Source organism: Gobio gobio (assembly GCF_949357685.1).
Source record: "Gobio gobio genome assembly, chromosome: 12".
Classification (NCBI taxonomy): domain Eukaryota; kingdom Metazoa; phylum Chordata; class Actinopteri; order Cypriniformes; family Gobionidae; genus Gobio; species Gobio gobio.
Window position 1 is genome coordinate 42,077,200 of NC_137105.1, and position 14,122 is coordinate 42,091,321.

General features: G+C 38.3%; 1 protein-coding gene across 1 annotated transcript in view; it reads left to right on the top strand.

The window, feature by feature from the left end:
- fndc4a (fibronectin type III domain containing 4a) overlaps positions 1-14,122 on the top strand; it is a 58,163-nt gene that overhangs the window by 16,249 nt on the left and 27,792 nt on the right. Inside the window, exons 2-3 of the mRNA XM_079831543.1 lie at positions 2,785-2,900; positions 8,771-8,975. Coding sequence (XP_079687669.1) covers positions 2,785-2,900; positions 8,771-8,975 — 321 coding nt within the window. The remainder of the gene's footprint in view (positions 1-2,784; positions 2,901-8,770; positions 8,976-14,122) is intronic.

Below are 14,122 nucleotides of genomic sequence, written 5' to 3' on the forward strand. Positions count from 1 at the left end.
CTATAAACACTAATAAACAGCCAATAGTAGTGCATGCTAATAAGCAACTAGTTAATAGTGAGAATTGGACCCTAAACTAAAGTGTTACCAAATTTGGCAGATTTTTTAAATAAACGTATTGTATACATTTTTCATTATTTATATTATATTTATATTTATGCTAATTAATTATTGATCAGAAGAAATATGAGTATGTTTGTATGATTTTCAGGCATTATTTTGTACTCTACTACTGAAAATGCCTGTTCATTTTGTGGCCTTTAGGAAAAGATGCATCATACAGATCTGGAACAGAATCGTTGTGCAACAAGCCATAACTTATTTCAAAACAGCTGTTATGTAACTTAGCTAAGAGTCTGTAATTGTTGTTGTTGATGTTATTGCATGGGTTTGGGTGCAGGAACAAAAAAAACACCCCTTCCCCTTTTTGCAATCGCCCACACAAACACATAAAGTCCATTAGACCACTGCTCAGAGGAGATGCTGGAAAATGCTCTCATAGTTCAGTCTAGTTCATCGCCTTTCTATTTTCTCCACAGCGACAGAGGCATGTGCTGGAGTATTGGACCTGTCACTGTTCCCCTCTGCTTTTTGTGATACTAATTAGCTTGTCTATTGCTTCCTAAATCATGATCGAGCACCCTACAGCTGAGCTGAATTTAAAAAAAGTCCCATATTGGACAAAGTGTGCTGGATTCAATCAATTTTAGAAAGCAATTTCAATAAGAAATATTGTCATGAAGAGAACACTCAATTTCTTTGTGTTTTTATGAATCCTGCAGGTTTCATAAAATCCATGGCTGATTCTGTGATTTAATCCCTGGTGATTTCTGCAATTGTCAATTTGATTTCGATTCAGTCATTTTGTCGCCTCCTCTGAAAGCTGACTCATTTTATCACAAATGAAGTGGTAATGGAACCAAACAACTTTTCAAGATCCCAATAACCCAGGAGGGTTGTACTAGCATTAAGGAAAAAGGAAATGCACTGTAGCTTTGCATAAAACCAGAGGTGGACAAAGTACACAACTCCATTACTCGAGTGAAAGTAAAAGTACTACTGGTCAAATATGACTCTGCTACAAGTGAAAGTTGTTAAAAACTATTTTTACTTAAGTAAAAGTACAGAAGTACTTGCTTTTAAAAGTACTTAAGTATCAAAAGTAAATTTCCTTTTTTTTGGTCAATGCATTATTTTATTATTGTTGCATTGTTGTATAAATGCACGCTATGCCATGGTGGTTTAAGCCAGTCAGTGATGCTCCATACGACCACCTTAAACTCATTTAAATACTTAAAATTTACAAAGCTTTTTATAAAGCTGCTGTCGCTTTAAGGCAGAATGCACAAATCCTACACACTGATACACATCCGATATTCCCCCAACTGTTCACGTTCACTTAAGACATAATCAACTTTGTTTACGTGAATACTTCCCAAAATGAAAATTGACATTTTGTGTGTTTTGGTCTGTTTAAGTGTGAAAAAAACACAAAAGAAAGCTCTATTCAGTACTCGAGCTCTGGCATCTCAGAGGCACAAAAAACAGACTGAACTGAGCTCGTTCATCAAGCTTTCTCAGATTCATCCATACGTCTACGCTTCTCTTTCTCCCAGACATTTACATTTTGCACACAAAAAAAATGTTTAAAGAAGAAAAAAAATCATCCACTGACTTGCAAAGCTGCTACAGAAACGACTTTTGACTTCGAGGACCTTGATAGAAATGTAGTGGAGTAAAAAGTACGATATTTGTCTTTCAAATGTAGTGAAGTTAAAGTAAAAGCTTCCCTAAAAAAATAATACTTCAGTAAAGTACAGATACTCAAAAAGTGTACTTAAGTACAGTACTCAAGTAAATGTGCTTAGTTACTGTCCACCTCTGCATAAAACATCTGCGGGTACCAAGTTTGCTTTTAGAGAAAGCCGTCGAGCCTCAGAGAGCAAGCTGGTAAGAAGAGAGTCACAGAGTAAATGTTTTTCTTCCCAAATCTGATTGGTCAGATTGGAAAGCTTTTCTTGGCGAGCGACTCAGACGGTCTAAAAATAAGGACAGCAAATAAAAACAGAGCACAGCAACATATTTCAGACCTGTGGATTATTGTTGTGTTTTCTTGGGAAGGTAATAGATTGTCCATGACTTCTTGTTTGACAGTAGGTTATTGCTTTAGAGGTTTTCTTGAAAATATGCCTTGGCTGAAGTCACTAAGATTAGAGTGGAAATGTTATAACGGTATGTCAGTTCATGTATGGCAGCCAATGATTTCTATCATTATCACTCTACAATTAATAACACAGGCTGCGTCCAAAAGCTTAGGCTGCTGACTTATTGCCTCACTGCCCTATCGGACAATGACTTTGCAGGAAGGAACCGGACAGACTTCTGAGGCAGCGCAACGGTTTAATGATCTACAACAAAATAGAGAGGGCTTTGGTGATAACTAAGTGGAAAAAGTTGCTGAAAAACACGTTCACACACAAACTGACCATCAAACGGAACTTTCAGACGCCACCCATCTTTATTTTTTTTTAGCTCAACTGTCACAGAATGGAACGCACAGGATTGTGGGATATCAAAGGCAATGAAGGATACATCTATGCTGCCTTGAAAAATCGATCAGGTGAAGGTCTCTCAGGAGACAGGAAGTGAAGCTAACATTGCCTAACTTGCCTTCCTTCCTTGGAATGCATGGCTCCAAAGTGGGCAATAAGGCCTAGCAGGTTATATAAATTATTATGGCTCAAAGATTTAAAGTTAATTTTCATATCTATCTTGTGTTTCTAGACCGTCCACCCGCTCCGGTTAATGTGTCGGTTATGCACCTGAGAGCTGATTCAGCAACCGTTTCCTGGGAGGTGCCTGAGGGTGACATCATCATTGGCTTTTCCATCTCCCAACAGGTAAATCACTTTTCAAGGAATACATTTTAAACAAAATATACCCTGTCAGTTGTAATATGTTTAAGAATGCAGAGATTGGTAGCTTGTGTGCTTTTTGTGAACAAGCAGAGGAGACATTTGCACATTTGTTTTTGATTGCCCATTACCCAAACAATTTCGGTCTGACCTTGGCTCATATTCAAATTTATTGAAGAGAACATGATGTACCCCATGAAATATAGTAAATCTTACATTATAATGGACACATTTAATCTTATTTAATCTTGCATATTTTGGTTGATGTGTGTTATTTTCATTAAGAGGGGGGGGGGGGCACTCAGTTTCAGTCTCATGTCTATCTTGAGTAGATATAGAGTAGTATTGCATCCTTCATATCTCCGAAAAGTCTTTAGTTTTATTATATTTATAAAAGAAAGATACGCAGTACAGAGTCTTTCCGAAAAAAAACGAGCAGCTGGGGGCGTATCGTGTGGGCGGAGCTAAAGAGTCACGAGCGCGCGCAGCTATTGCGTTGAGACCGTCTGAAAGCTCTGACATCCTTAAACGTGGAGAAAAAAAACCGTTATCCAAAATAAACCATTGAGATCAATCAGATTTAGCCATACATATATGATCCAGAATCAGATCTAGAGGCTGAAATTGAACAGGAGAAGCTGCAATGACGACTACAGCTGGACGTCTCAATGGTATGTACTGTAACTGTAACTTATATACTTGCTTAGCGGCTTGTCATGCTTGCGAGTGTTACAACATTTGTGTGTTTACTCGTGGTTTATGAGGACACAATTTGGTTTATGGACTGTATGCGATTTAATATTAGCAGTAGCAAACGGAACGGCTTTGCACGTCAGACTAGTGCGTGTTTACATAGAAAAACAATGGAATATTAGCACATTTGAGTCGATAGCTAACAACACAAAGACATCTGAAGCAGTTTTACTCACCGCCTGCTTCCAACATACGACCTTGAACCTTAATAGCTGGGACTGCTCCATCTTTCAGCATTAATCCGGAGTTGAACTGTACCTTGTTTATAAACCATTGTCTCCGAAATTCAGGGAACAAACAAAACACTTGCACAACTCCGTTGCTGCTCCGGAAAAACAAACTCCATCCACTGTCCCATTAACACTGGGTTCTTTGGGAAGTTGTGCAGGGTTGTCTTGCCCTGACAACCAAAACACACTTCTTTCGTGAAGTCCTGTGACTGCAGCGCAGCCGGCTTCCCTAAGCATTTGCTCTCTCGCTCTAGTCGCGTCATTCTCTATTGGAGACAGGTCGGGACTGCAGGCAGGCCAGTCAAGTACCCGTACCCTCTTCCTCCGCAGCCAGGACTTTGTAATGAGTGCAGAATGTGGTTTTGCATTGTCTTGTTGAAATATGCATGGAAGTCCCTGGAAAAGATGTCTTCTTGAAGGCAGCATATTATGCTTCAAAATCTCTATGTACTTTTCAGCATTAATGGTGCCTTCACAGAAGTGCAAGTTACCTTTGCCAAGGGCACTGACACAACCCCATACCATGACAGACCCTGGCTTTTGGACTTGTTGCTGGTAACAGTCTGGATGATCCTTTTCTTCTTTGGTCCGGAGCACACGGCATCCATTCCTCCCAAAAAATACCTGAAATACTGATTCATCTGACCACAGTACACGTTTCCACTGTGTGGTCCATCCCAGATGCCTTCGAGCCCAGAGAAGTCGACGGCGCTTTTAACATAGGGCTTCCTTTTGGCACAGTACAGTTTTAACTGGCATTTGTGGATGTAACTACGTATTGTGGTACTTGACAAAGGTTTGCCAAAGTAGTCCTGAGCCCATGTGGTGATATCGCTTATAGATGAATGACGATTCTTGATGCAGTGCCGCCTGAGGGATCGGAGATCACGGTTGTTCAGCTTAGGCTTGCGCCCGTGTCCTTTACGCACTGAAATTCCTCCAGATTCCTTGAATCTTTTAATTATGTTATGCACTGTTGAATGTGAAATATCCAAATCTCTTCCTATCTTTCTTTGAGGAACATTGTTTTTAAACATTTCAATAATTTTCTCACGTATTTGTTGGTAAACTGGCGATCCTCGGCCCATCTTTGCTCCTAAAGGATTAGACCTTTCTTGGATGCTGCTTTTGTACCAAATCATAATTACAATCACCTGTTGACATCACCTGTTTCAAATCACATCATTATTTAACCATTTTACCTCATTACTAGCCCTAAATTGCTCCTGTCCCAACTTTTTTTGAAATGTGTTGCAGGTCTGAATGACAGGAAAGGATGCATATTTACAAATGACATGAAGTTGACCAGACAAAACATGAAATATTTTGTGTTCATATTGTCTGCAATGAAATACAAGTCAAAGTAAATTTAGAAATCACTTCTTTTTTTTTTTTTGCGCTTTCCATACTGTCCCAACTTTTTCTGATTTGGGGTTGTACTTTGTTAGCACACATTACTGGTCTTAGGGTGAACAATTAATCTGTGCAAGTTAATACACAGAAAAATGTTTGCCATGGCAATCTTTAATCAAAATCTGAAAAGTAACTTCCGGTCTGGAATGGCGTTCCCTTTCCGATGACGGTAGTTTGACGGCTTGGGTTTGAATATCCTTAACCACTCCCCTCCAACCGTTAGTCTGCTATGAGCGAGAGATGGAGAGGAGGAGCGCTGAAGTAAAACCCTGCCCTCTATTCAATATTCCGTTTTTCTTCACAGCAAATACGTCACAGCACTGAAATAAAATCAGTAGCAACTTCCGGTTCACTGGGACTTTAAACTGTGTCAATTTTAGCGTCATCTAGTGGTGAGGTTGCGAATTGAAACCGCTCACCCCTCCCTTTGGAAGCACATTAAGAAGCTACGGTGGCCGACACAAGACAAAGATGTCGTCGTCTGAGACTGCAGAGAGTAGCTAGCACTCTGTAAAATTTGTCCGTTTAGGGCTACTGTAGAAACATGGCGGTGCAAAATGGTGACTTCACTGTAAGGGGACCCGCGGTGTATGTTGATAGAAATGGCTCATTGTAAGGTAATAAAAACATAACGGTTCATTGTGTAAGGTACACCACTGAAAACATAGTTATGTATATATATTGCATTTCTGTCAATACATCCTCCTAAATATTACACAGTGCACCTATAAAAAAGAACATTCTGGGAACCAAAAATTGTTAGCTGGGACTTATTGTACATTGTACTGGCGTTAATTTTAAATATTACGGTTACCACCAATACCGGTATATTGTCACACCCTTAATTAACACAATATCGATATTTCATGTTATGAATATTATTGTCAATACCGGTATATCGCGACACGCCTACTTCACATTCAAGCCATCACAAATATATCTGTCAGTCATGTTATGCAATCGGTTGTCTGCACATCTGTAATGGCTGTGCAGGCGACGCTCACAGATTAATGTATTATTAATTTAGTGAAGGACTTCTATCAGACTCCCCCACACTGAGGCTGCTTCAGAGCCCAAGGGCAGAGGAAAGTGCTTTGGGTCTATTCGCATACTTTAAAGAGTGACCGAGGCAGAGCTAAATGCAACATTTAGTTAGAGGTCAGAATTATAGCTGAAATGAAAGGCTGTCATGTTTGGCTCTCAGGGCTTTGACAAGATCCTTTAGTGTCCTAATGTGTGATTTATATTTTTTAGGTGACCTCACAGAAAGTGCTTACTGTTACTGTACTACTGACCTCTAGACAGCATGAGCTGTTTGAAATGTCAGCAAATACAAGCCTGATACTCTGTAGGTGATGTCAGAGTTTGTAAATTCAACAGGACGCTTGAAAAGTTTTCGCCGTTTGAAAGAGCATATAAATGTAGGTAGTTTAGACGAGAGACGAACCTGGACTACAAAACAGCCAATCACAACCTACAGCATAGAATTACCCAATATACAGATATCCCGCTTAGGAACAGTGTGCATTTACTCATACAGTAAATTGTATCATACACTCACCTAAAGGATTATTAGGAACACCTGTTCAATTTCTCATTAATGCAATTATCTAATCAACCAATCACATGGCAGTTGCTTCAATGCATTTAGGGGTGTGGTCCTGGTCAAGACAATCTCCTGAACTCCAAACTGAATGTCAGAATGTGAAAGAAAGGTGATTTAAGCAATTTTGAGCGTGGCATGGTTGTTGGTGCCAGACGGGCCGGTCTGAGTATTTCACAATCTGCTCAGTTACTGAGATTTTCACGCACAACCATTTCTAGGGTATACAAAGAATGGTGTGAAAAGGGAAAAACATCCAGTATGCGGCAGTCCTGTGGGCGAAAATGCCTTGTTGATGCTAGAGGTCAGAGGAGGATGGGCCGACTGATTCAAGCTGATAGAAGAGCAACTTTGACTGAAAGCATTTGTGAAGCTACAACACGCACAACCTTGAGGCGGATGGGCTAGAACAGCAGAAGACCCCACCAGGTAACACTCATCTCCACTACAAATAGGAAAAAGAGGCTACAATTTACACGAAAAATTGGACAGTTGAAGACTGGAAAAATGTTGCCTGGTCTGATGAGTCTCGATTTCTGTTGAGACATTCAGATGGTAGAGTCAGAATTTGGCGTAAACAGAATGAGAACATGGATCCATCATGCCTTGTTACCACTGTGCAGGCTGGTGGTGGTGGTGTAATGGTGTGGGGGATGTTTTCTTGGCACACTTTAGGCCCCTTAGTGCCAACTGGGCATCGTTTAAATGCCACAGCCTACCTGAGCATTGTTTCTGACCATGTCCATCCCTTTATGACCACCATGTACCCATCCTCTGATGGCTACTTCCAGCAGGATAATGCACCATGTCACAAAGCTGGAATCATTTCAAATTGGTTTCTTGAACATGACAATGAGTTCACTGTACTAAAATGGCCCCCACAGTCACCAGATCTCAACCCAATAGAGCATCTTTGGGGGATGTGGTGGAATGGGAGCTTCGTGCCCTGGATGTGCATCCCACAAATCTCCATCAACTGCAAGATGCTATCCTATCAATATGGGCCAACATTTCTAAAGAATTCTTTCAGCACCTTCAGAATCAATGCCACGTAGAATTAAGGCAGTTCAGAAGGCGAAAGGGGGTCAAACACAGTATTAGTATGGTGTTCCTAATAATCCTTTAGGTGAGTGTATTTAGATATGAGTTATAGCATTATACATCATTCAATTTATTGTTAAAGGATATAATTGGAAACATCTGTGAATTTCATAAATCAGGAAAAGGGTCATTTTTGCAGAATTAATTGTCATAATACCAATAAACTATGAATTCAAAATAGTGTTATGGATAATGAAGATGATTAAAATATGCATTTAGTTAATGGATTTTGAACAAATTACTACAAAAAAATTACTGTTCACAAATCCACAAACAAATAGATATACAAACTTGTCATACATATAGTAAAAATCCCATATCCAGCATAAATTCGTAGATCACTATTATATAGGCTAATTAAAAAAAGGCAACCTCAAAACTGGAATAATTATCATAAATGTTGATGTTCATAGAAATTACCATATCACCCTGTAACCCAAGACTGGTTTCCCACTGAAGCTAAGCAGGGTTGAGCCTGGTCAGTACCTGGATGGGAGACCTCCTGGGAAAAACTAGGTTGCTTCTGATAGAGGTGTTAGTGAGGCCAGCAGGGGGTGCTCACCCTATGGTCTGTGTGGGTCCTGACTCCTAACGCCCAAGTATATTTTTCTAAACTATAGAAAATAAATGTTGGAGGTGTCTGAATACATTTTGGTTCGACTGTATATATTTATATAAATATACATATTATATAATTGAATCTTAACATAGATTACAGCTTCTTCTGACCTAATCAAGTGGTTTGACTCTTTCAGAGAATGGACGGCAAAATGCAGAGGTTTATCAGAGAGGTGAACACCACCAGCAGATCCTGTGTGCTGTGGGACCTGGAGGAGGAGACGGATTACATCATCCAGGTTCAGTCCATCGGCCTGTACGGAGAGAGTCAAGCCAGCAAACGTGTCCACTTCAGAACCCTAAAGAAAACTGACCGTTTCCCCTCAAACAGTTCAAACCAAGGTAACAGCCCAATTTCACTCCTTTACCATATTGTATATCATTCTTTACACTTGTTTTGATGCAGTCCATCATAGCTTGACATTTTGTGTGAAACACAAACATAGACTTTTACATTATCAGGGGATTCTGTCATTGTGTTCAACAGTTCCCTTTCCTACAACCCAATTAATTATTGATGAACACTTCACGCATGGATGCAGGTAGACCTTGTTACTGCCTCTCATTTACAGCTCCAATTTCTAATCAGCTCGAGCTCGCCGCCTCTCTGGGGGATATGCTGTATATTTGGTGCTGTGCGGCACGAGCGGGTGATTCCTAATATGAATGAGTGCATTCTTAACACCCGTTTCAATGTTGTGTTGATACGCAATGTTTTTGAGAGATTTGCTCTTCTGTATGAAATATAGCACTGAAAAAAAAACACTGAAAACCAGAGAAATCAAGCTGACTTCAACATGAGAGTAGCTATTTTTGCCAGCCATGTTGACAACAATAAAACATCCAGGCTTGTGCACACCAACGCAGATTGAGCGCTCAAAATTAATAATCCGAGCATTTAAAGATGCACATAGTTCAGAAACATACTCAATATGTCATTAACGCTCTCCTGTCTTAAACTGAAAAGGCATATTTAAAGCATTAAGAATATATCAGCAGACTTTTTAGATATCCCGTTTGGTTTGACTCTTGCTGATACGGGAATGTGTGTAATTAAGGAAGTTAATTGAAAACAAATGATTCCATAGAGCTTTAGTTTAATTGAACTACATTTAGAATAATTTCTAAAGCTTCCTTATAATTGCATAGGTAAAAATGTAGTTTCTTTCATGTTGCTTTTGTAAAAGTTTGAATTTAGCGTCATCTTGGCTGTCAGCAGTGTACAAGGCCACAGTCTAAATAGTTCTGCCTGGACAGAATTTAATTGAGGCATAAAAAGTAATAAGATGTTTTTTAACATACATCTATCTTCTTATATTTTCTTATTTTTATAGTGACTGAAATTCAAGGACCTTTAAAAAAATAATTCTCTTAATTTTTCTGGCCTCTGTCTTCGTAGTTTCTAGCGCAGTACACTTGAAAAACAGTATTTTAATACATCTCATAAAACAAATAACAGTCTACAATGCTTTTCATGCAGTCATGATATTGTTTTATACATTGGCAGACATTGCATTTATGGTTGTGTATTAAGTTGTGTATTCAGAATAATTAAAGGTGCACAATGTGACTTTTCCGTCCACTAGAGGTCACCTATTCAAAACAAAGGCGTAGTTTGATGTCGTCACATTTGAGTGCAGAATCTTCAAAAAGCCTGTGGGAAAGAATAGGGATAGGACTCGGGCAGAAAATATGTTGATGGATGCGATTATTAACGTTACTGTAGAATGAAGCAGAGCAGGACCGAGTGTTGTGGAGCTGAGGAACCGCTGGAGCGATTGTTAATAAGATGAACACAACACACGCCTCGCAAGCAGAGGGACTTTTATTATGACACAAGCCGCTTTTCCATTACAGATTTGCGCAAAACTTTTGCGATATTTTCTAAAAGTCGATAAAAAAATATTGCGACATGACGGCGTTTCCATTAACTGATGTTATCCTCTTGTGATAAATCATTCCAAAAAATCATGCTACGTATGTTGTTAGGTTTATGTATATCCTAGCCACGGCACGCCATTCTTTTTAATGAGACGTGTGTGTTATCCAAGCATTGATGGCAAGGAAAGCACCTTATACTTAAGCGGCACATATGAGGTGTTATGATATTATGGCATTTTATATTCTATTGTTTTTTATGAGTTTAATAAAGAACTCGTCTTCTGTCCAAACATACCATCATCTGTAAAGAATTATCAACTTTTACATACGCCAGATTATTGTGACGCATTGCCACATACAGAGACGAGAGAAAAGTTTGAATTTGCATGGTGGTAACTCAAAGGTTTTTTACCACTTCTTTATTTTGGCTTGGAATTTCGTTTGTTGGAAATATAAACTGAACTTAGAAATGCTTTTGAAATGAAAAACTGAAAAACACATCTCAAAATATATTTTTGAAATGAAGACAGCGTTTGGAGTGGAGTGCAAAATAATCTGTTCCCTGAGTCCACGGCCTTTGCTGTTATCGTGAGTGTACAAAAAAATAAGTAGACAGTTTACTGTTTATAATTATGTCTTGCACTTATCTGTATGGCAAAAAATTACGGAGTATTGTGAGTTTTCACTGGAATAAGGAAAAAATCCATCAAAAGGCGCCGACGACTTCGTCGGACAGAGGGTTAAAGAAAACGTAGCCTATTTAGTTTCATATAGTTAGGTTATGTCTAAATATTATAATCTTTTAATTTCATATGTTGATTATGAAAAGTGAGCAGCATGAGTAAGGCTCATAATCAGATGCGCATATGTCTGGAAACATGGATTTTGAGCATTTCATTGAATTGTGTTTTCTAGAAAGTCTTTCGTTAAAATTAATTTTGTTTTGTATAAATTGTATTTTAATTTTGATCAATGTTTAATCAATTATTTGGCTGTATATTTAATAAATAAGAAGCAAACCAAGATCGTCTGGAATGGCTTGACGTGCGTAACTGGGCTGTTTCCTCAGTCTTTGAGTAAGGCTGAAACTATAGCGTCTTTCTGTTTTAATACATTTCTTGAATATATGTCTTAATTACAGTAGGCCTATAGATAGTTATGATATTTGTGGCTGCACCGGGGTCCGTCATTATAAAGTTACGCCACTTTCCTTATTAGGAGAAAATATATGTCGTTTTAACGACATAAGAACTCGTTATTACGACATAGCCTACTTGAGTGGAAAAAACATAATATGTAGGCCCTATGTGAGAGCAATGCATGACTGTACCAGGTGACCTGTAAATGCCAAAAAACTGTTTCCATTGCAGTTTTGCGAAAATGTCCTTTTTCGAATGGCCTGAAAAACCACCTCATGCGAGCGTAAATTTTTTTTCGCAATATATGGGAGTTTTTGCGAAACTGACGCGTTTCCATTGGGTGTATTTTCAATTCGCAATTACAATTTGCGCAATTTGAAGGATAATGGAAACATGGCTACTGTCGCCGGTGCCACTTCCGCTCCTCCGCTCATGAGTATGAGGGAACGCAGATATGATGTAATCGACAGGCGACTCCCTCACACGTCTCGGTTCCTCGGGTAAAATAGCAATTTCCTCACGATTTACAAATAGTTGGAAACATTTGGGATATTGTAAGTACTCAACTGAACAAAATATATAACACTGGCCCAGTGGTTTTTGGATATTTTACTGAATTTTTTTTACATATTGCAGCTTTAAGTAAGAGATAATGCAGTTTGCATTTCATTTACACAAAATACATTTATATTTATATGTTTCTTTTGTGATAATGACTTGCTGTAAGTTATTCTGCTTGTTATACTTGCCCTGTGGACATTATTTTGAGTTGAAACTTTTTATTATTTTACTTAAGCTACTGCTAAGAAACATCAGACCAAAAATGGAAAACAGTAATGCAGTAATATTTAACCTTAATTTTTCATTATATTATAGTTACATTTTTCATTTGAAATTTAATTTTACTATCCATCTAGTTTTTTTTTTCTTCTAAAATGCTTGTTTTCATTAAATTCCATTATGCTGTGATCTTCCTTTATTATTAATTTATTTAATACTTGTTTGAGCCTTCTGATCATATTTTTTCCTTTTTTTTTTAGCTGGGTTCAGTATTGAGGGTAATAGAATCGATCATAGAAAAAGTCATATTGATCTGAATATGATTTCTTACAAGTTCAAAATCTTCTAAATACGTACATTTTCTGACACAAATGGCTCCATTTCCTCAGAACGACTATATGAAATGTTCTCCCAGAGAAAGAATTTAACAATGCATCATTTAAATACAGACATTTACATGTTACAACTGAGCACTGGGTTCATGACCCAGTGATTTATTGCATGTTCAGAGGAGGTTCAATTAGTGCAGTCTCTCTCAATGCATCAATGCATCTCCCTCTTTTCCTATAATAACGAATCTCATCATGATGCAGCAACAGTTAAATACATTTTCCAACCCTCCATCATCCATTTGTAATTAGAAGGAATAGACTTAGCAGGGAGTATTTGCCATCTGCTTACAGACAGGAATCCACAATGCAGAGTGTTACTTTTCAAAGTCAACTTGTCATAATCGCCTAAGGAATCTGGCAAATATATCTAAACAAATCCGAAAAGGAAGGAAGTCGTATTCATAGAGATATTAGAGCGAGAGAGAAAGGAAAAGTGTGCCAAGTCACTGAGTAATGTATCTTGTTTTATGAGTCTAGACAGTTTCACCTGCATCTCCGAAGTATTTTTTGACCAATGCTTTTCATGTGCTGTCTGAAGATGATTCCCATTGGACTCTATTACTGTGATACTTCAAAGAACTGCGTCTGTATAGAAGCTGAGTCGATATCAAAGACCGGGCCCTGCAGGTCTAACAAACAAACCTGTGCATCCTGATGAGGAAAGACCCATCAAAATTACAACTAGAAAGACAATAAACAACTTATAGCAAGCACAATGCTTTCCACAACATGTCTTTCATTGTCTTTCACAGTATGGAAAAAGAAGTCATATAGGGTGCATTTACACTGGCACACATCATTTTTACTCAGAGCCATAGAGAGAGAGAGTTACGACAACGGAAGTTCAAAACGCTTGATAGTCACGTGATTCATGTAGACCTCGAATAGTTCCAGGAAGTGCTTTGACGGGCAATTCAAATTGATAGTCACAGTGACAGAACTGCGCTTTTTGGTAATTAATAGTCAATAAATGCATTGATTTTCAATAATTTTATTACACATCGACATGTGTATGTAGCATGAGTATGTAGTTACAGCGATGTTGTTTTTAAAATATATATTTTTTTAATGATGAATAATCTACACAAGCAGGCTTTAATGTACAAGTTATTTTTGATTAAAATGTGCTGATCATTTAAAATCTTACTGATTAAACGTCTTACCTTTTAAAAGTGCATCACAAACGGTCTGTTCTGCTGTAACTCTATGGCGCGGCTGCTACTTCCGGGAACTATTGAGAGTCTCCACGAGCCGCCATTGCTGTAAAAAAAACCGTTCCATTGGAGTCTATGGAGTT